Source organism: Amblyomma maculatum, chromosome 8 (genome assembly GCF_055883805.1).
Source record: "Amblyomma maculatum isolate TAMU_Amacu chromosome 8, ASM5588380v1, whole genome shotgun sequence".
Lineage (NCBI taxonomy): Eukaryota > Metazoa > Arthropoda > Arachnida > Ixodida > Ixodidae > Amblyomma > Amblyomma maculatum.
In genome coordinates, this window is record NC_139351.1 from 125,012,311 (window position 1) to 125,034,455 (window position 22,145).

Here is a 22,145-nt window from a genome sequence, read left to right on the forward strand (position 1 = left end):
TAGCATCACTACGTATTCTTGACGACAAGGGCTGTCGTTGGGCGACTTTTCTGCTTTGATAATGCTTCCCATCAAAACATAATGTCGCAGGCAGAAGCTATGAGGGGGCTACTGCAGTTCCTGAGTACCGTTAAAAGATTGTTTCCCGTTTATAAAATTTTCCGTCTAATCTATGCACTGCACTCAATAAACATCGAAATCAAGCTGAAAGGAAAAACAATCGTTTTAAGTTAGGGTTTATTTGCCAACAAGTGTTTATTGATGCACTCAGCACCTTTACATCGAGCATTGCTATTCATCTTCAGTGGCATCTTATTTTTCTTTTATAGTTTTTGTTCACGAATAAGTCCACCACAGGTTTCCACTTCCAGTCAGATCCCGGATGTCTTCTTCATTTCTAGTATGTACATTTCTTCCGCCTAAATACTGTTCGGACAGAATGCGATTGCTTTGCGACCAACAAGATACTCAACTCCAAGAGCCGCAGGCCATGTCTATGATCCTCTACAATCCCTGCACCTCAGTGATTAGCTACACACCATTGCACAGTGTTCCTCGGTTCATACATTTTATTAAAAACGGACTTTAATCCACAGTTTGATACCGCATCTTGCTATTTAAAACGTAAAAACGGTGTACTCGCCCAGTTATTTTCGCTCGAGAAAGGAGCTGTCTGCGCACAGCAGGAGCCGCAGTCAAAAAATCACTTCTGAAAAGCGCCACACTGCCTACAAGTCTCACTTTAAAGTTAATACGTACCAGTGACACTGATAGGCCACTGCCATTATAGGAAATATCGCAAAGAGCACGCGTGATCCGGATGCCGCTAGAAGGGTCACCCTCCTTCAGACAGCCTGTCCTAGGAGTTGCCCCCAAATTGTGCTGTCCCTTTATACAACGCACCCCCTCCCTCGTCCTGGTTAATACTCTTCGCTAATGTGTCATTCCCTTTTTCTCTCCCTACCAGCCCGGCGCAGTACGAAGGTGGCTTCCTCAAGGAGACTGTGGCCCATGCTGTACAACTTTCCTTCCGAATGTCATTGAATTACAATAATGATTCTCACCATCCCCTCCCCATGAACCTGGCAGGGTCATATTCCAAGCGTCACGGGACGACTCCAATGTTCTGTGTGAAGTCAACCTAGCGAGATCCTCGAGTAAGGAAGACTGCAGTCCCGTAGCCATTGTCGCTGGATGAGTTTCTACATTTGATCACAAAGCAGTCGCAGCGCGTGCGATCTATATCTGAGGTCTTCCTTCGCCTGTGTCGGCTGACCGGTGCACGTATTCCGGGAGAGATGTTGTTCAGGGCGGTGTGCAGTCTCCCGAGGGAACCACGTAGCTCTTGGCGAAACTCAGCGTGTCCCCGTACAGGTGTAGGTTGGAGCCGACGAGCTCACGGTGCCGTTCGTAGTTGTAGTCTCCGCACAAACCGCATAGCTTCCCGCGGTAGAACGGAGCCACCTGCAAGGCGGGAAAACACAAGCGAACTTCTTGAAATCTATTGCAGGACAGTCTTAAGCCTACTACATCGTTACACGAGCGAGCCTACAGATAAGCAGGAAGGCTCTAGAGAGGACAGGTCATGGGCATCAGCTGAGGGTTTGTTTATCGATAAGCCGCGCTTACTAAAATATTGGAATCAGTTCAAAGAGTCGCTGACGGTACTCTCGGCACCAGAGTGCAAAAACATAAAAATTATTGCTTGATCTCCCACCTGAAGTAATGCAGAGAAAATTCGTCCCTTTATCTTTTTACTTGCACCCTATACCAGAAATGCACCATTTGGATATCTTCCCGGCGTCGCACGTCAGTGCAAATTATTTAAAAAAGATCATAGCTATTTTCGCTTGAGGAGAATGACACCACTACTCGTTTTGCGTCCTGTATACTAAAGTGTGTAACTCACTTCCTTTTAGTATCGGCGCTGCTTCGGAAACACCACTATTTCGAACAACTGTTTCATTTTTTGTCGTATTTAGAATATTGCAAGCAAGAGTGTTGTACGTTTTATATCCTTTAGTTCACTATTATTTAAGTGTACACGTCGGCAGTTACGTGCTTCTAAAATGTGACGTTGATGGTTATAGATAACTTGCAATTTCAATTAACAAATTTGGAATCTTATTATTTGTTCCAAATTGCTGTGTATGCATACTTTGCTATACATGTATATTTACTCAATCTCTCAGGATCCCTTTCGGTCAATTCCTCTTTTTGTCTTATTGGACCTGTCTTCGCTTTTTTTGTGTGTGTGTGTGTGTGTGTGTGTGTGCTAGCAGCCTTTCGAGTAATTAAGGTAATTTTGTCCTTTTTCTTTTTTTGAGAAATTCGACCTGTTATATCCGATAGGCCCCGGGCGTAAACTGAAAAGTTTAGCCTTAGTGCCAGAAGGGGGTTCCTTTCTCTGAAATCTCATGTGGGTACAAGAAATCGCTCATGATGAAGGGCCACTCGCCGACTTTTCCTCTTTTTGGCCTTTGACGGTGCAAGGGATGCTATTAAGAAAATTCATGGGGGAAAAAACGTGCAACCGACACCGGGACAGAGTTTGCGCTCGCGCGTGCAAAGGGTGTGTTGATGACCTTGCATTTTCCTTGGCTTGTGGATTTTTAATCAAGAGGTTTGGTTGGCTGCATACTTCTAGGAGCGGATCATAGGAAGTGTTCATTCCGAGAGCACGTACCCGTCAGACTACGCCGATCAATCCAATCCAGTCGATCCCAAGTGGCGACTCCATGCTGAGCTTCTTTCTGTGTCATATGTCCTCCGCGTTACGCTTTTCTGTGTTTCTGTGCTAGATGTACCCTTTAACTTTTTTATCTCAATGACTCTACAGCCTTGGCCTCATTTCGCTCCTATATATAATGCACCTTTCATATTCAACTCTCATCAAGACCACCTCCTCTACCTTTCTCTACGCCAGATCAGCAGAACCTTCAGAGTGATCTGAGACCATTTCCAGGGTAGTTGAAAAGAACTGAAATAAAATTGCTCGCCTTCTTACTAGCCCAGGCTACACAAACTATACAGATGCAAAAGGCATCGGGATACTCTGCCTGTTTCACACTGCGCTTGTAATGAACGCATTCGCTTCTGACTGGTACAAATTAACTTATAAACACAGCTGCATAAACACATAAATAGATAAGTATGCTAGCAAACCGTACCTGTCACTCGCGAGAAAGAAAAACGAGTTAAGACACGATGAAAGAATGCGTGACACACGCCTGCATCACAGCCTACCATGGCGTATTCTGGTTTTATTGCGAAAGCAATACTGCTCTAGGTTTCGAGCCTTGAGCGTAGCGCGGCCGGTAGCCACGTCTTACCCATGTGACGCTGTGACGTCACACCCCACGTGACACTAGGGTGAGAGCTGGGCTACCAACTCAAGCGGTCGGCAGGAGCTGCCAACTTGGGTCTCTCGTTTCACATGGGACGGTTATGTCAGAATCAGCCTGCTAGGACCCTGGCATTCACGTTACCCCTATAGGCCACTAAGGCACATTAATACGGGTTGGTTAAATCGGGGCTTTATATGTGGGCTGAGGGAGAAGAAAAAGAGAAGAAGAAGAACGCTCGGTCACCCGCAGCTAATGCTTTCACTCAATATTTGGTTCAGCAGCGTTGAACCCTTGTAATTTTTTTTTTCATTATTCTTTTATGCCTTCGCTGCTATGCATACGTATGCAATGTATCTTTGAAGTAAACCTCAGCTAATCCCACTTAACAAATTATTTGTTCTTGCGTCTCTAATTTTGGGTTTTTACACTGCGTCTTCTAATACGCATCACCATCTACACGCCTCTGTTAGTCTTAGACCATAGCTACGCTCTGGGGCTGGACAAGTGTGTTTTGACAATTGGATGGACTGCCGCCGACGCCTGCTTGTTTACTAATCGCAATCGACAATGCGCTTGTAGCTCTGGCTCCTTTCGATGCTTTTGACCAGCTGTTTGTGCCAGCAGAAAATCACGTGGTTGCGTTGCCACAGAAACTCTACAATTTTTAAATATACGGTAGTTGTCAGTCCAATAACCCAAAGTTAATTATAGTCCCTAAACTTTAGACTAACACCGATCTCACTTCGAGTTATTCATCAATTCGCTCTCGTCCTGCCATTTGATAGCCTTCCTGGTTAGCTCATTTGGTAGACGGACTGCCTCGGAAAGGCGGTGGTCACGGTTTTGAACTCCTTGCTACAGAAGGAACTTTTCTTAATCTATATAAGATGTTTGTGAGAAAGCAAAACAGCTTTCCTATGCAGCCGTATGTTTGCGCTAAGGTGGATGCCAATAACTCCCTTATTGTTGTGTTAGTATACATGGATATATGTAGCGTACATGTAATACTGGTAGACAAAGCGACTACGACGTCTGAACAACCGAATCATTCCTGGCAAAGGCAAAGCCCATTGCCACATGTGTGCAGCTCGACGTACCTGCACAAAGAGCAACTTGGCGCTGAAAAAGACGTCAAGGCCGTATGACTTCGACGCTATGTTGTAGAGGCCGTACAATGTTGAGACGGTGAGCAGTTGAGCGCCATCCACTGCGTGCGCGTAGGCTTCACCGTCGCCAAACGTGACAGGAGCTCCGTCCACTTTCACGACGGCGTGGTCCCCGGCTGGAAGGATCTCGATCTCCGTGTTGTGGATGAACACCTTCAGGGCCTGCAGGGAAGCAACCGCGTAACATGAATGTTTTTCGCAATGCTAGAAGCAGAAACAAAACAAAAAGGCAAACACGGCAGTTCACACTGCGTAAGAAAAGGCGCTCGTCGAGATAGTTGAGCATCGTTTATACACGTGTTGTTTAAAATCTTGTGTGCACTGATGTTTCTCGTTATACAGTGATGTCACCATGGATTACTCAGCGAGACGCGTTTAAGTGGCGTTAAGCGTGACGTCTATTCGTACTAAGCAATCAGCTTGGAGAAATGTTTCGGCGACGCAGCAGAACCAGCAAACGCGTCCACAATAGCTTTTTCTGCGATATCATCTATCTTACTTTATTTCTGATGCTTATCTCGAATGCGTTTTCTACGACTGCTAAACTTTCTTTGCTTATCGTCTCCTAATTCATACGAACTCTCATCCCGGTAAGCAATCTTCTGACAAGTTTTCATTACGAGTTTTCTTGCTGTCCTTGATACCTGTTAATAAAGCCAAACAGTGTCGATCTACAAAAATAGATTTAGAAGAAAATTAAACCAGCGAAAGAAGAGATTTGAATGCAATAACGCGAAGATGGGTGGTGGGTATTTGTCTGGTTTGCTGTGCAGCCCTTACCCTTAACCTGCTCTAGTATGCTGGATGTTCTTTAAAGCAAGGTCAGCGATTCTGCGTTCTAGATTCACCCTGCAGGATACATCACCGTCCGATGAAGGAGGTAAACATAACATAATTGAGCTGCCCATTAGAGTTCATCACTCATTAGCATTCTATACCATGTTCAGGCTCTGCTACGTATTCCCTCAAAAAATGCGAGCAAGCAAAGTAGCCAATTTAGCGCATAAAGTGCCTCGAAACCACCAAGACTGCTACCACGATGTCACCGTGATATCAATCGACTTGTTAGTACTTTTGGCAATCGAGTGCCGTTCACGTGACCCCTCAATCAATTTAGTAGTCCTGCGTTACAATGTCATCTGCTTTCTGCTGCAAATAAGTCACTGACACTTCAGAGCGACTCCTAGCTAGAGTTCACTAAGCCCGTCACGACTCCCAGCTAGAGCTCAGCGCAATAAGAGCAGAACAAATTGCTTCATGTCTTATGAAAGTCGGTTGAACTGGGCGCAAATCAGCCTGAACGTACACCTTTTGTGAGCTCCCGCCTCCATTAATGCCCCAGAGGATATTGCGCTGCTTGAATTAAGTTCCTGATTGGGCTCCTCGAGTCACGATACTTTGCTACCCGGCGCTCGGTTTTCAGTACTACACCAGGTCTAACCGCTAGTCGCTGTGTATCGTGTTCGTGTCCGTGTCCGTGCTCCCCTGGCAGGAGCTGCCAACTTGGGTCGCCACTTTGATATTGGAGGGTGATATGTCAGATCAGCCTGCCAGGACCCTGGTATTCACGTTACTCTTATAGGCCACTAAGGCACGTTCATACGGCTTGTTAAAGCGGGGCTTTATATGTGGGCTGGAGAAGAAGAAAAAGAATGCGAAGAAGAAGACGAAGAAGAAGAAGGACGCTCGGTCACCCGAAGCTAATGCTTTCGCTTCATATTCGGTTCAGCAGCCTTGAACCTTTCTAATTTTTTTTTTGTGTGCTGTTTGTTACCTTGGGGAAGGCAGGGTTGGCCAGGGCCCTTGCCAGTACGACGAAACGCTTGTTCACGGAGCAGTCTCGCGCGACCACCTTGTAACAGTCTGTCTTGGGCAAGTGGACGATCACTCCGTCGAATGTCTTCGCACTATGGCCTTGCACATCACAGTATCCTGAGTTTTGGACAAACAAAAAGGTGGCGCAGTAGTTACTAGCAAGACAACGAAGTCAACATATTAGTAATAATACGAGATGATCAACCCGGTCAGCAGTGACGTCCAGACCATGTGGGTGTTGAAGCAGCTCCAGAGGCCACTTCTCAGAGTGGTCGGAAATCAGAGCAGCAATTGCCAAAGGAATAACTGCCATTCGAACGAGGATTCCTGGGGCCAGGAGCCTCCCGCTAAGCCTGAATCTCAGCGGCGAACGATCAGTATGGAAATTTACCATAGAAAATCATTTGTGGAAGCAAAAAAAAAAAAAAAAGAAAGAAATACATAAATAATATACACCAGCATTTTGCGTGGTATAAATTTATTTTGACGTTTGAAACTGAATACACTTTGTCTAAGTAGGATCACCTGCCTCACTTATGTGCTGTAGGAACGGGAACTTGATACCCCGCATTCAAGACCCCTTACCCGAGGCAGCACAAACTATCGGACGAATATTGGTCATATGCCGGCGATGTACTGGTCCTATGTTGGGCCAGACCTTATCAATGTATACCCAATATTTGGTCAATTGGTTTTGTTGCCTGGGGCCGCTTCAGGTCTGGCTGAAAAGTATCAGCGCGCTTCGATCTGAAGCACTCTCCACGAGAGTAGTGTTGCCCAATTTGAGAAAAAGAAAATACGGTTCTCATGTTCTGGCAGTGCAGTAAATGCGGTGTCACGATTGCAGAATGGGGCGTCCGCATTGAGATTACCTCCTAGAACCAACTCCCCCTCAAAAGAAAGAACACTAAAGAAAGCGAATTCCTAGGAGCGCTGTGACTCTAGGGGCGCGTGTTCCGCACTACGAGATCGTTCTCTTTCTACTGAATTAGGTAAAGAGAGAAGAGCCACTTACTTGTCTCGTACAAATATGGCAGAGAGGAAAAAACTGTATTAACGCGAGCATAACCAGTTGATACCAACATTAGGCCGACTGTAACGTCTTTTGGCAACCGTGTGCGCACTGCCCTGTATGAAAAATTATCCCCCTCTCTCTCTCTCTCACACGCACGCCCGCACGCGCGCGCGCACACACACACACACACACACACACACACACACACACACACACACACACACACACACACACACACACACACACACACACACACACACACACACACACACACACACACACACACACACACACACACACACACACACACACACACACACACACACACACACACACACACACACACACACACACACACACACACGTACGCACGCACGCACGCGCGCATACTCACTGTGTCTGTAGTAAGCGAAGTACTCGGCCATGTTCGAGTAGCGGAAAGCAACGAAAACGCGAGGCTCCAGCAGATGCGTGTAGGTGGGTACGTGGTCGTAGTGATGTACGTGGCCGTCTGCACCAGTGACCACAACCTCAGAGTGCGGAGTCCTCCCAGGGTGAGCGGGCACCTGGGACTCCACGTGTAGCTCCCCCGACGGCCCCGTCATGTGGGAGGCTATGGTGCTCAGGAAGCCACGGCGGCTCGGATGTCTCCGGGTGTACGTCAAGTAGTGCCGCACCACGGGCGGAAACTGGGGCACAGATTTGGCAGTCACAGAACGCAACAGAAATAGTGTAGTAGTAATTCACTGCCTTTCTTAGCGATTTGGGATCTAATAGAATCATTACTTGGTATAGCCTTAGCACTGTAATGAAGTACGGAATAACAGTAATTTTGCAGCGAAATTAGTTGATTTAGAAATCAACATCATTCATGTAGAATCTTGGCTCTTCATGCCTACAAAGCAAAGCAAAAGTCCTCGCTCTCTCTCCCCCTCCCCCCCTGTTTTACCTCGTCCTCTGGCACAATAAATTAAGGGAACTGCAATGCTTGTAAAATTTGTTCCAGCGGAATTCTTTAAAAGCGTGGGAACCAAAAAAGTAATACGAAACGAACTGCATCACTTTTCGCAAGTAGTTATAATGCAGAGTCCTTAATTTTGAGTACTAACTGCACGGCAATTTAATATTTAAAATATATTTAATATATATTTTGCAATCCTTAGGAAAGCCATAACTTCGGCTATTCAATTACGTTTTACAAATTATTTTGCATAGCGGTATCCGGGAACGTGGCCATCGCGACTTATGGGCGGGATTCCTCACTTTTATTGAAAGTGGTCATTCCGTTTGGCGACCTATCGACTGAAAGTCTATTAAAGGCCATCGCCATTCATTAGCAAAGCTACGAATAAATGATTGATTCCTTTTTTTTTCGAAATGGTATTTTAACTACCGTTTTGCTGATATCCTGAGTGCATAAAATAGCACTATCTGCACTACCCGACTTGCATTTATAAATGTTGCACCAGTTTTTTTTTTTTGTTTTGACTCTTTGCCTCATCGCCTTAATTCTTTTTGATGCACTCGAAACAAAAAGCGTTATTGTCGGTCCTGTGTCCTTTTTTGTTACTTGTACCCATAAATTTCAATTTTGTGGTAAGAATATATTTTGGTGTGGTAGCTCCCTCAATTTGCTCGGTCGCTTTCTTCGTCGACTTCGAGGATTACTCGTATATTTCTTCGTTGTTCCAGCGCTACACGTGACACCAAATAACAGCCTTCAGGCGAAAGCACTGGTGACCATGTTCAAGCAAGATAAGTTACAGCAATCTTACCGGTTCCTGGGTTTTGTACTGCACGTCGAGGATCAGCTTTCCGAGGCGGCTGGTCAGGTACAAGTAGTGAACGCAGTGGTAGCTGAGGAAGATTCCCTGCTCCCTGTCTTGAGTGCACTTTGTGTGTAGTTCACGTAGTCTGCTTGGTCGTTTCGAGGACCCTGCAGCACCGGAGGCGATGGCTTCGATCTCCTTCAGGTCTTCGTCCGTGTGCGTGTACTTGCCGGTGAAGTATATCTGGGTGGGCGTCGTGAAGAGGGGCATAATAAATGCTATGAAAATTAGGAAGAGGCTTGCCGTTTTGTTATATTTGTCCATAGGAAGGTTGAAAACCTTAAGGCTTTAGTATATAGTGGTGTTAAAGAGGTAGTGTACCATTCATACCTCACGACATCAAAGCCGTGCTGCATTTCTTGTGCGCGTGCTTTAGCGTAAGGTGCAGCTGAAACACTAAAATCAAGGCTTACCGAAAACCACAGAAACTGTATAAGCTCCGCAAAGAAGCGCGCCAAAGCAGTGAAAATGCGCAGGGAATTCAGAGAAATCAGTGCAAATATGTGCCGAGGTTCGAATGCGAAATTCGGCTTAGCAACGTTCTTGTACAGGATAAAATGCCCAACCTGTCAGCGTAATGTGATTAGGCTTCAGTTCGAGCCCAGGTAAACAGGCGTCTAAACCTTAATTAAACATACACACCCAAATACACACAAGTCCGCGGGATGATTTGTACATGATGGCCATCTTGCGTTCATACTGAACGATGGCTTTCGAAACATCTATATGATATTCCTCACCACGGAGTCCTCGTTGCACTCGCTGCCATAGTACAACTTGAGATAGGCCTGTATCTCGTTTCCTCGGTGGAACTCTGCGATCTGGTTCAGCTTAGTGGGATCGATCTTCGGGAACTTAGCGGACGCAGTCAGGCATACCTGAAAACAGTTCACGAGATTGTTGTCACAAAAGACCCTTTAGATGGCTGCGAGATTGAGCAGACAGGCAGAAGTTTAGTTTGCATTTAATAAAAACAAGGTTTTTCTTTTACCCTACTGCACCCCGGCCATGGAGTGAACGCCGTAGTAAACGCAGCTCCGACAGCGATGGCTAATACAGCAGATGATTTATTCAGAGATTGTGGCATCTGTTTCCTTACTGCAAAGTTGAAGCTCAAACTTCACTGACTGGTTTTGAGACGAATGATTAACGTTTCAGGCTCCATTTTTGCCAGCGAAGCCGACTTTACAACTGGCGATGAAATAGCAGCTCTTCAAGAATGCCAGTTTATCTCATGAAGCTCGGCACTGACATTTGAACTTTTGCACCACCTCACAGCTTCGCTTTGGGGTTCTGTCTGTACCAGTTTACCCAGCACTGATTTTTGTAGCACAATTTTTGCGAATAAGAAATTCTAAGGGACGCTTTGGATCACTAAACTGTGATTTATTTATTTATTTATTTCATAAATACTGCCGACTGCCCTTTGGCAGTGGGCAGAATAAAAACAAGGAAATCGAAATACACTGTGTACTAGACGCGCTACTGCGATACATGAGCCGAAACAGCAGACAAGAAAGATTCTGAAGATACCAGGTTGGCGATATCGCTTGGCAGTCGGTTCCATTCGGAAATGGTGCGTGGAAAGAAGGAACAAGAATATGCTTTTGTTCGGCATCGTGGCATCAAGATAGTCCGTTCGTGTCTGTTACGGGTGGGGCGTGTTGTGTTGTATTGCATGTAACTCTGAAAATTCAGTTTTGTTTTATTATGTATGATATTGAATGTATGATGAGGCGAAAGCCTACATCGCGTGGTGGTAAGAAAGCCTTCACTGCGGCACCTCTTTCTCCCTCCCTGTTTTCACTCTCACCTTCACGATGGCTCGAGAGTGGAAGCTACCAGCCAATATATAAAGCCCCGATTTAACCAAGCCATATGAACGTGCCTGCGTGGCCTAGGGATAACGTGAATGCAAGGGTTTTGGCAGGCTGATTCTGATACCACCCTCCCATTTGAAGGGAGAACCCCGAGTTGGCAGCTGCTGACAAACATAATGTCAGGACGCCCTACGTCCAGTTAGTGCTCGGCCATGTCAGCTGCCAGTTATCGGCTCCCACGTAAAGAAAGCGTTACGGAAGGACGGGCATGATCAGCTAGCATGAGCCATTAAAGGCTATCGCCTTAAAAAACCTGAAACTTGCACTACGTTTGCTGACCAGATGGTATGTCTCCTAACCGTCGACCACAGCTGTTCAAAGGTGTCATTCTTAACATATATCCTTCCGAAGTAAGGCCAGAAACAGTGAGGTACCTTGGTATGGCTCTGCTCAGAATGTGTGAACGGCACCCTGTCGTAATAGAAGAGCACGTTGTGCCGGAGCAGGTCTTTTCTGAAAGAGTAGCGCAGCTCCCACGAGAGCTTCCGTTCCCTAGCGTCGCCCTTGTAGGCCAGCTGGCCGATCAGAGCATGCGTGTAAGGATGCTCCGGGCTCTCCGGTGGAGTGTCCGACAGCCCGAAAGACGTCTCCCTCTCGGCATCCTCCGGAGTGTAGAAGTGGTGCGACAGGTCCAACTCCACCTGCGTTTCAGAGATGCGTGGTGAATTCTGTCGTCACAGCTATTGATAACACGTCTCTCATTTTGTGCGGTGTGAATGTCGTTGGCGTAGTCCACCTTGGAGCAGTGCGCCACGCTCATTGGTCCGAAGGAAGTGATGTCTCGCATGTTGTCTTGACAACGTGCGACACTTATTGGACAGCACATCAATCACTGGCTGATCCAAACTGAGTGATAATACCTGGGAAGGTATGAGACGTTCAGTGGAACATGCGCATATTCTTACAGGCTTGCTTCCTATTAGCATCCACATTAGGTTGATGCGAAACAATTTTTTTAATTTTTTTTTAAATTTATGCTGGTATGCATATGACTTCTCATGGCTCACAGCCACTTAAATTCACCTGTACTTGGGGCACCCTCACGATATCGTCAATGCAAAATATAGCCACTGATCTGGACTGGTGCAGACACGACCTTTTTAGGTTCGTTTGCGAATGCATGTGAAGATTCTTGCACAAACTCTTTTACTTTCAAAGACATCCAGGCTTATTCCTTTTTGCGCCAGACAATTCGTTTACCTTGACCTTTCTTGAAAAAATGCACATAGAAACGCAGGCTATAGAGTAAATTTGTTGAAAATTTTGGATATTCTCTTAGAAATTTTATTTCCTAAACCTTGGAAAAAATAGATAAAATAGGTATTGATATATGAATGAACTTACCACTTTTAGCACGATTTTTTAAGAACTACTGTCATTTTTTATAGTTGCATCAATGCGGATGGACACGCAATAATATTCTTCCACAAATTTGCACCCTTCCTCAGCCTGTTTTACACTGCCCTCATTCTCCTTCTTTTTTTTTTTGTTTTCTTTTTTTGCTCAATTACACAACGGCCAGTTTGTCCTACATAGGAGTGTCGCAAGACATCAGAATTTAGTACAGCAGTCTTAAGTGACACTAAGCCCTTGTTTTCTTCTGCTTTGTTCTGCAGGTTGGTTTCTTATCTTCTTGCTCCCTATCGGCGCGAGACCGAAGTACTTCATATTTTCGCGATGTAGAAAAAAAAAAAAGACGAATGGTACAGTATATCAAGTTGACAGGTCACACAAAAAGCGATCACGTAACAATGGCCTCCTAGTACAAGAAAAATTTGATAACATTTTCTTGAATTACTCCTGTAATGGTTATTTCTCCTGGGTACCTTTCCCGTGATTCTGCACCCAGCTTTCAGGCCAATACCTATAACTTACCTTTCTAAGGTCGGCAACCTGTTCCCTTCTCGGCCGAACTGAAGCATTAAAAATGATTTGGCCTAGGTTAATTGCATTTGATAAAAAAGAAAAGAAAAGGAAAACATTTTTAAGGATAGCTTTAAAATTATACCTCGAAAACAGATAAGAAGCCGAATATATATACGTCCTTGTAGTTGTTGGCGCACTATTCGATGAACATAGAGTTGCGCACCGAGAGAAGACAATTGAGGCCCGAGATACGAATTCCGCAGCCATCTTTCTCCTACGTTAGAACAGTGATCATACTCGAATGGAGAACTCTGCTGGCACAGTGCTTCACTGGTGTAATAACAAACACTGACTAACGTGAATGCCTCTCGCAGGGCACGGCCAATTTTCCGGCACTGTGTTCGTATACGAGAGCTCCCATGCCTTGGCATACACATCGAACTCACCAGATTGGTGGCGTCGTTCTCCGCAGGGAGGAGCTGGACGCGGAAGCTTCGTGGACTCCATTGCGGGTTGATGATCAGGTACTGGAGCTTCTCGCGGAGGTCCATGTGGTGCCAGAAGTCCCGCCAGCTGTCCTTCAGGTCTTTTTTGAGGGCGTGGCCTTGCACGTTCACAGCGACTCCCAGTGTATCATTCAGGTAGGTCCGGTCAAACTGAAGGGCGGAAATGGGGTGAGCTTAGGACTCGACTGCAGCCCACTGCACAAGCACCATTTTAGGACAAAGTCCTTACATTGCAGAGTTTTAATTATAAGTGCATTCTGAATAAACAATAAATTGGACACCGTAATAACACCCTCACAACAATTACCCCAAAGGCGAAACAGAGAATCGTGTCTTATACTTTTTCTTCAATATTTTTGATGCACGTCGTGTTCCTCCCAATTTGGGCTCAAGCTGACAGAAAAATATATTCGGTTCATGAGTGTAGGCGAAATATTCCTATGCGCGTCGCTCATACACGCCTGGGCTCCTTGTTCCAAGACCAGCTGTGATAATAATCACCCTATCCAATACCGCAACTTTAGCCGCCGGTCGCAGCTATCACGTTTCGTCATTATGAACATGAAGTGAACTGCTTCTGTGCATTTGGTGGTGAAGCACATTTCAGCGTCCACCATTTCCATTTCCATGGGGGGTTCGGAGGGTTCAGCACCGAACCTTCCGAACTTTCTTTATCTCACCGAAAGATACATTTGTATAACAGCGATGCGTGTTGTTGCTGCGATATCGTCGTCAGGCATTTTTCTCAATAACTTGCAAAGGTCATTCAGGGATTATTGCTTTAAAAACATTAATATTTCTTAAAAACCTTCTTATGCCCAAACAGACATTAAATGGGTTGAAAGCGTAAAAGAAACCAATGCCTCTAAAGGAAGCGTGATTGCGAGAAAAAAATGAAAGGCATGTTTAGACAATTTCTTTATAAATATGGCAAACGTCTTTCCTATCCAGTTGGTTTTATTTGAACGGCTCACCCAGCACTGCTGAAAACCTGGTTAACAACCGCTGTTTCTGCAGTAAAATTTGAGGCGTCCAATAAAAACACGCTCCTCTACATTTCCATCCTCTTCATATGAACGGTCATTTAGGTGTCCGCTCTTTCAGCACATCTTAAAAGATATTTGGAGTGACCAGTATTCGCTACGGCCAAGCGAATAAAAAAAATATTTAGGAGTGAAAATGTCGCAAAGCTGCCTTTTCTTTACCCTAAAAGGAACAGTATAGACGATTAATAATATCTTACGACTATCAACTCCATCCGGAAAATACCATTTAATCTGTATCTGAGCGTTGACAAGAACGAGGCTAAGTAGCGCCGCAGTGATTGGGTGCGTTAAACAACCGACCACAGAATGAAGTTAGGGGAGCTTAGAAATGTACAGCGCTTGGCCTCTCGCAGTACCCGTCAACTGACCCTGTATAAGTCGTCTCCGCCGTATAGAGGATACCCTGGCAGTTGGGGCACGTCGATGGAGCTTCGGTCGTAGGGGAGCTGGAAGCTGTACGGAAGGAAGTGGTAGCTGAACAGGTCGATGGGTAGCGACACGGGACGCTTGATGTTCAGCTTGCGCAGCGCAGGGTCCAGGGTGACCTGCAACTCCAGCGGCACGGACAGTAGCTGGCGCGAGTCGTAGCCCGAGCCCAGCGACGTCCGGCTGAAGGTCAGCGCGAGGCCGATCATCTTGTACGAGCGGCTCTCGTGCCTGCATGCGGAGACCAGCGTAAGTGAAGTGGACTGGAGGACACATGCGCATCGGATAAATACGAAAAAACAAAAGTACAAAAAGTTTGTACAAAGTACAAACAAATCATGGGCCCTTTTAGTCCTCAGGAAATAGCAGTGTATATGACATGCCTGTAATCATGAAAGAACTCTTGGTGTTCTTGTCAAGCGGTGCCTCCTTTTTGTCCGAAGGCTGAGTATAATGCCTATTTTATCTGAATATTTTGCCCTCTGGCTTTTCAGCAGGGTCAAAATAAGGGGATTGTAGCACAGCAGTGAGTGGGTGCGTCAAACACTCTGCCATAGAATGAACAGAACTGGATAGAAATAGTATACAGCTGCTTTTCTACCATGAAGCAAATTATAGTTGCGTGGTTGAGCTGCACATTGTACAGTTTGCAACCTTAAGGTAGCAGTAGCCCCGCGAGCTCCCGCACAGAAGAATGTCCGAGCACTCTACATTAAGAATGCAACCCCGTATACGGCTTGGACAGTTGTGGACAAACGGCAGAGAGAGAAAAAAATGTTCTCCTCCCTTTGTTGCTGACTCTTATAGAAGAAAGAAAATTGTACAAAAACAAATATTCAACTTTCCGTCAAATATGACACTGCAAGCTAACACCGGATAATCGCAGAAAGTTGGGGAAGCTGGTTAATGTGCATGATAGAAAATACAATATGGAGACAATAAACAGCAGAAGAGGGACGGCGAAGGGCCTCGGGCTTATCTCTCCTCTTACAATGTTTTCCATCTTTATGCGCTACTTTCTGCCAAGCAAACACCAACACGTTGATAGGACTTTTTAAGTAGGTATACGCTGCTCGGCTTAGCGGCATTAGTGCCATGAATGATTACGCATGCGAAGCTCTAAGGCAATAAATTCACAAGCTCATTGCTGATGATGCCAGCTATAAATCAGTTTGTTTACACGAGAATTCGTTCCAAATACCGTTTTTTTTTTTCAATTGTCCGACGGTTGAAATTTTCTGAAGAAACGCCACGCCCTCGCTTTCAGCCAGCGACGAAGACGAAAAGCTCAGCGTGACGTCACTACAGCCAGCAGCGATGGGCGAGAAATTCAAAAATTATATTAAGTAGAATTAGATTGCACTGAAGTTAATTTATATCACATTATATACAATCTGCTATGATGCTGGAGGCACGAAGATAAAGATGTCTCAAAGGCACCGTGACATATACCCACGCTCCCATAGTGGAATTACGTAAAAGTGGCAGAAAAGCTCAGCCACAAAAACAACAATCAAACCAGCGATGACACAATTTACGCATGCACAAGGAATATAGGTCAGCATACTGAGCAACAGAGTCAAATTTAAAGAACGAAGAAAAACTGGCCAAATAACTAGGAACAAGTTATAAAATAATGAGACAAAGGGGACCAAAATAACTAAATAAATCGCTTTAGGAATTGTAATATTATGAACACAAGTCAGCTGTGATATTGATTTGCGGAGACGTTGCGTGATATATGGACTGCGTACTTCAGTACAAGCTAAGCTCCATTGCACGATACACGAGCAAAGTGCTACGTGAGTGCCCCGCTGAAAAGATAAATAAAAATATATAAATAACGATGGCTGATAGAAACTCACACAAAGTGGCGTTTGAAGTCCAGCACGAACTTTCCATCCTCGGTATGTTCGAAGTCCAGCTTGGCTCGGTTTCCGTAGGTGAATTCGGCCGTCTTGACGTCGAAATAAGTAGGGAAGCCCACTTCTGTTGGCACCAACACGATCAAGTCTTCGACGAGATTGAAGTGCTTCGAATGGACCTCCTCTCCTAGCGCGCGAGCCACCGTGGCTACGGGAGGCTCTGCCGCAAAGACAGCGTAGTTTCAATTACAATCCCTCCAATTGCATGGTGAGGATTACTCCATGCAGTAAGTGTTCACTGTAAACACTTCTATTTTGAAAGGGAATATATGGAAACGAGGAGCTCTTCATGAGAGCCATCTAAACCAAGGAAAGCGAAGTAGAATTTTGGGGTTATTCAGTACGAAGTTATGATGCAATCATAGAAATATTCGATTAAAAGAATAAAATAAAACAATCGTGTGCGGCCCGCTGGATCCCAACTCAAACCTCCTGAATTTCAAAACCGGTGCTCTAGCAAGTCAGCCGTGGTGACGGCTGTTCAGTCTTTTACTTTCTTAGGTGTCTATTGTTGCGCGTGACAAATTCTTGAGAGTGTTCGTCAGCATCATAGTGGCGAACGTAGTACGTTCTCTATTACCTCGAATGTCCCGTCGAATGAGATCGGACTGGGAGGGTGGTAGCCTCTTACGCTACATAACATCAATGCTACCACAACTGACTCCCTTGTACGGCTTTTCAGGAAACGAATGTAAGGGAAAGATGGGCTCGTTATGAGAGACTTACAAATAAAGTCAACTCTTATTGACAACAAAGAAATCATAGGAAATGTATTCTTTATTTTATATGTAGGTTTTTCCCGGTTATGTTATCATTGTTGAGGCTGCTCTCGCCGGAAATTATAAGTTTATTACAGAGAAACGTTTTAGTTTTAAATATTTCTGCCCATGGATCAAATATCATGACTTCATTGAAAAGGATGAGCCTCCACAGTTTCTAAGTGAGCGGAGTTGTAGCAAAGCTTCCGAAGTCTGCGAAAAACGGTCGATATCAGTGTAGGCGTTTTACTTACGAAAGAATGTATGCAATAACGATACCTGTATTTCGTTTTAAGCTCTTATTTTTACCTTCAGAAATTTATACCTTTGGTAAGAATTGTCTCCTTCTGATTAAAACGAGGCACGCTGTGACCAGGCCTACTTCAGTTTCCTATCTGCGTCTCTTTATTTCTTGAGAAGCAGTTACCGAATAGCTTTCATGATAAGGTGACTGAAAAGAAAACATAAACATACTTAACCTCTTTAATAGATGCGACAAAAACCGATATGTTTTTACGATGTATGACGAGTACAACTTGCAACGCGGTTCGTGACGCTATGTATCCAATTATGCCAGCGAAGTTTCTCGTTCAAGTGACAGATGCCTATACGGGCAATGAATTGTTATTTTATGACATGTAATAAATATATCATTGACTGGTTAGTGCGACCTCAGATCAATTTTCATTCTTCCTAAATATGGAACCTATGATTATATCTGCTACGGTGATGTCTGGTCGGCACAAAACATGCATTTATTACTAAGAATATTCAGGTTAAACGCAGAGCTTTTTTTTTTCTTTTTTTTTTTACAGTCAATCATTTCGCACTACTGTTGTTATAACCCTCCGTGATTATGTTATCACCAACATTAATTGGGCGTCGGCGGTTCAGCCCTGCCTCTGGTAATTCCCACCAAGCAAACTGTTCTGACGTCACCTGTTTTTTGCTGGCGAAAACGACCAGCGGTGGCGATACGTGTACTTCGTTTTCTGGCCTGTTCAAGCTCTGTTTCCCGTCGTCTTTCTCACACTTCATCCTGCTGAAATGCGCACAAAATGTCCATTGCTTTCAACCCGCATATGGCGTTACCTTGGCGCGATGACAGTAGGGTACGACGTCCCAGTTTAATGAGTTGCTTACAGCTTTCAGAGACAGCACCTCGGGCATAGCGAACAAGTGTGAAACCTCAGGCCTTGTAACACGTCTGCATTAAGCATAATTTCCAAGAACTTTGCTCACCGTTAGCCTGGACTCCCGAGAGTATAGACTCGTCGAACTGCATCAGCTTCACGGTGTGCCCAAACAGCTGCAGGTTGAGCCGTCCGTAAAGGGGCTCGTAGGCGCGGTCGGCGATGGGAAGCTGCGAAGGAGAGAAAAGGGCTCCTCAGAAAAGGAACACCGTTTGACTGGTAGCACGCTAAGGCAGTTCTCAGTGGTATCAAGTGCGTCAGTGCGAACGGCGAACGATGAAAGCGCAGTCAACGAGAGACAGCGTAGGCTTGGCAGAGAGTGATAAATTCGCCGGCTAGTCACGATATACTGTATTTACAGAAGTTATTTCGGTTCTGGAACATGAAGAAGCATGCAAAGTGATCAGAGACACTCTAAAGGTTGTGCTAACAGCACGAATAAATATTAACTAATTAGTATAGGCTATTAACACCAACAGACTACAGGTAATACCAGCAACGGTTTTCGTTTGAGGCACTTGTGCTGCTAAGGTTTTGGAGTCCTGTCTAAAACAGCGTACTCGGAGAGGTTGCTTGCTCTAGAGCTCTTAGCTTGCATCCTTGTATAAGTTGAACTCCAGCCTACAGATGTCACTTTCTGTGCTGAACAAGCTTTCGTCAGTGTAATTGACTGTGCTTTCTATGGCTACATTCCATGTGTGATGGTATCGCCAGCAGTCGCAGAGTCATGCCGGGATATTCCTGTGCTGACCAGTTGGATGAGTTAGACATCAGCCATTGTAGAGTCCATGATGATGAGTACAGCGGAAACATGTTGATTTTAAAGTACAGGCAGGCCAAAGCACTACAAGGTCTAATTTTATGTGTACTTGTGTCCTAATTGTGCCTTTCAGAATTGAAATAAAACTGCTCAAACCTCAGCATTACCGAAACTCGACGCTGCTGGCCTCTTCTTCAGATATCGGTTTTATTAGTGTTTTAGGATAGGGACTAGCATGCTCAGAAGGCACTGACTTCTAGTTGTGATATTTTATACATTGGCGCTTTTTTTTTGGCGGCCATAATGACAGATATAATTACATGGCCTTTTTCTCCCGTAACTATTGTTATTATTGGCTCTCTTGCCGTTTGGCACCGGAGGCTCGGCTCAGTTCGTGCAGCATCCCTTCTTCAAGTTCAAGGGTCCCGGGGCGTAATGAGTGCTCATGTTACTGCGGAATATTTGTGTCTAAACCTCCTCGGCTAAAATAATGCGATCCTAACTTCAATATGCTTTATAGACAGCATCTGTTCTGATCACTGCTTAAGTATTCTGTCCTGAAGAAATCTTAGGCGACGAAGGCTCTGAAGAACAAGAAAATCTGTAAGATCCGATAGCTGTAAAGTATGTTTCCCGCTTCAGCGCAGCCCCTACGACAAACTCTAGACAGTAAATCTGTCCCTACTAGCGAATGTCATGATTAGAAACTTCACTGTCTTCCGAGAACATTGGGAATTCAGTTTTCGAGGCCATATAGCATTACTATCTTGGCCTCCCAACGCTCACCGCTTGTTCAATGTGCTTGCGGTTCGTCTCGGAGGCCTGTCGAGTGAAGCGGCGTCTTCCGAGGACATTCCACAGGTTCCTGGTAGAACCGGGCGTCGGGCCCACCAAGGCATTTACCAGCCGGTCGAGGCCCCACTGCTCGAAAGTGAGTGCGAAGAGCTCGTACACGTTGCCTGCACCGTACACCTGGCTGCTGGCGTAGATGGAGTGTGGCAGGAAGCTGTCTTCGGAGCGGATGATGGACACGATAGTCTGGCTGCCTGTGTCGTACTGATCTGTGATGAAGGAAATGTCAAAGTATATTGTCCAACAGGACAGCAGCTGTGGAATCATGAACATAGTTGCTTGCACGGAGAAAAACTTCAGGAACGAAGAGTCACCGAACAGTGCCCACAATGTTTGAAGTGAAAGCTTCACTACGCCATGTGTCAGCTAAAGTCGACCTGGCAGGCCGCTTGTCCTTCAACGAGCCAGATGTCGCAGTGTGGGTCCATAGCTTAATTATGGTACCCCCTTGGGATGTACCACCACTTGACCTTTGAGGGCAGATACAGCATCAGTGTTCCCTCTTGTAGTCGACGGCGTCCTAGACTCCACAGTCTCGGCAAATTTAATTGCTGCACACCAATGTCTGCCCATATCTAAACCTAAGCATGATAAAAGGAAAACGATGCTTTCGTCTCGCCCAACCAGGTTTAGCTAGCGCAAAATGTTCAGCCATTTTTACTGTGGAATAGTTGCAAGGAAACGTCAATGGAAGTACTTTCATGTTTTTGTTATAAATTTTTCGAGCCCTTGGAAACGCAGTGTGAACAAAGTGCATTCGAAATGCTGGTAACTTTATTGGGGCAGTTATTTCGGATACGTCAGACTACTGACACACATTTGCTTTCTTTCTTTCTTTTTTTTTTCTTTTTCTTTTTTTTTTTTTTTTTTTTTTTACAGCGGGAGCACTAAAAGGCTTGCTGTGTAGATACAATGGCGCGAGGTAAAATGCGATCTTGAGAGGGAACTAGCGGTGAAAATGTCCAGAAGCGGAGGCGCCTAACGATAAATTAGAGAATGACAATCATCAAAATCGCAGGATAGCCTCAGAAGAGGCCGTTGTGATGGCTAAATCATAAATCTGACCACGCACATTCTTCATAAAATGCTGCTGACACAGTCGAGCCAGCCCTACACTACAGCGAACTAAAACATGTAGTACTGCAGACGGGGGTCTCCCCAGGTCCCCTCAAAACATCGCCTGTTTCGCCCCTTTTTCATGAAGCTGCGCTCGCAGCGTCTCCAGAAACCTACGGATTACTATGGCACTTGATAGGCTGCCGTTTCTTGTCCAAAACCATAGCGGATCATAAACTGCGCTCCAAAAAGGATATGATTTGTTGTTTGCTGACGAACTCGAGACACAGTCGGCGCCATAGCAACGCGTTCAAGAGAGGGCGACAGCAGCGTTACCTCTTCGCTCTCTATTTGCAAAGGCAAGCACCCCGTGCGGAATCCCTCTCGCTTACTACGCTGTACATTCTTGTTCACTGTACATTTACCGTGATTAGGCATACTGCGAATTTTTTAAAAATGCAAATCACCTCAAGAAGTTGTCTAGCTTTTCTTTGTAAACGTATGACCTCGCTCGTGGAGATGGTACTGAACAATTACTCATTAATTAAATTAAGCTTCCCCGTCGGGCATTCTTAAAAGCACTGAACTATTATTAGGACAGATAAAAATAGAACTTGTGTGCATGCGTGCAACACTAAATCTACCAGATTTAAATACGGGGCTATGTCATATTCTCAATGAATAATAATGTCATATGGGCTTGAA

The 22,145-nt window shown here is 45.1% G+C and overlaps 1 protein-coding gene across 1 annotated transcript in view; it reads right to left on the minus strand.

The window, feature by feature from the left end:
* Nucleotides 1–236: 236 nt before the first annotated feature.
* LOC146182480 (vitellogenin-6-like) overlaps nt 237–22,145 on the minus strand; it is a 48,284-nt gene continuing 26,375 nt past the window's right edge. The window contains exons 14-25 of the mRNA XM_084577611.1: nt 20,319–20,593; nt 18,822–18,942; nt 16,762–16,981; nt 14,839–15,127; nt 13,365–13,574; nt 11,427–11,693; nt 9,913–10,050; nt 9,119–9,355; nt 7,738–8,032; nt 6,288–6,445; nt 4,445–4,675; nt 237–1,464 (exon numbers count right to left, since the gene is read on the minus strand). Of these exons, the coding sequence (XP_084433737.1) occupies nt 1,306–1,464; nt 4,445–4,675; nt 6,288–6,445; nt 7,738–8,032; nt 9,119–9,355; nt 9,913–10,050; nt 11,427–11,693; nt 13,365–13,574; nt 14,839–15,127; nt 16,762–16,981; nt 18,822–18,942; nt 20,319–20,593 (2,600 nt within the window). The 3' untranslated portion in view covers nt 237–1,305. The remainder of the gene's footprint in view (nt 1,465–4,444; nt 4,676–6,287; nt 6,446–7,737; nt 8,033–9,118; nt 9,356–9,912; nt 10,051–11,426; nt 11,694–13,364; nt 13,575–14,838; nt 15,128–16,761; nt 16,982–18,821; nt 18,943–20,318; nt 20,594–22,145) is intronic.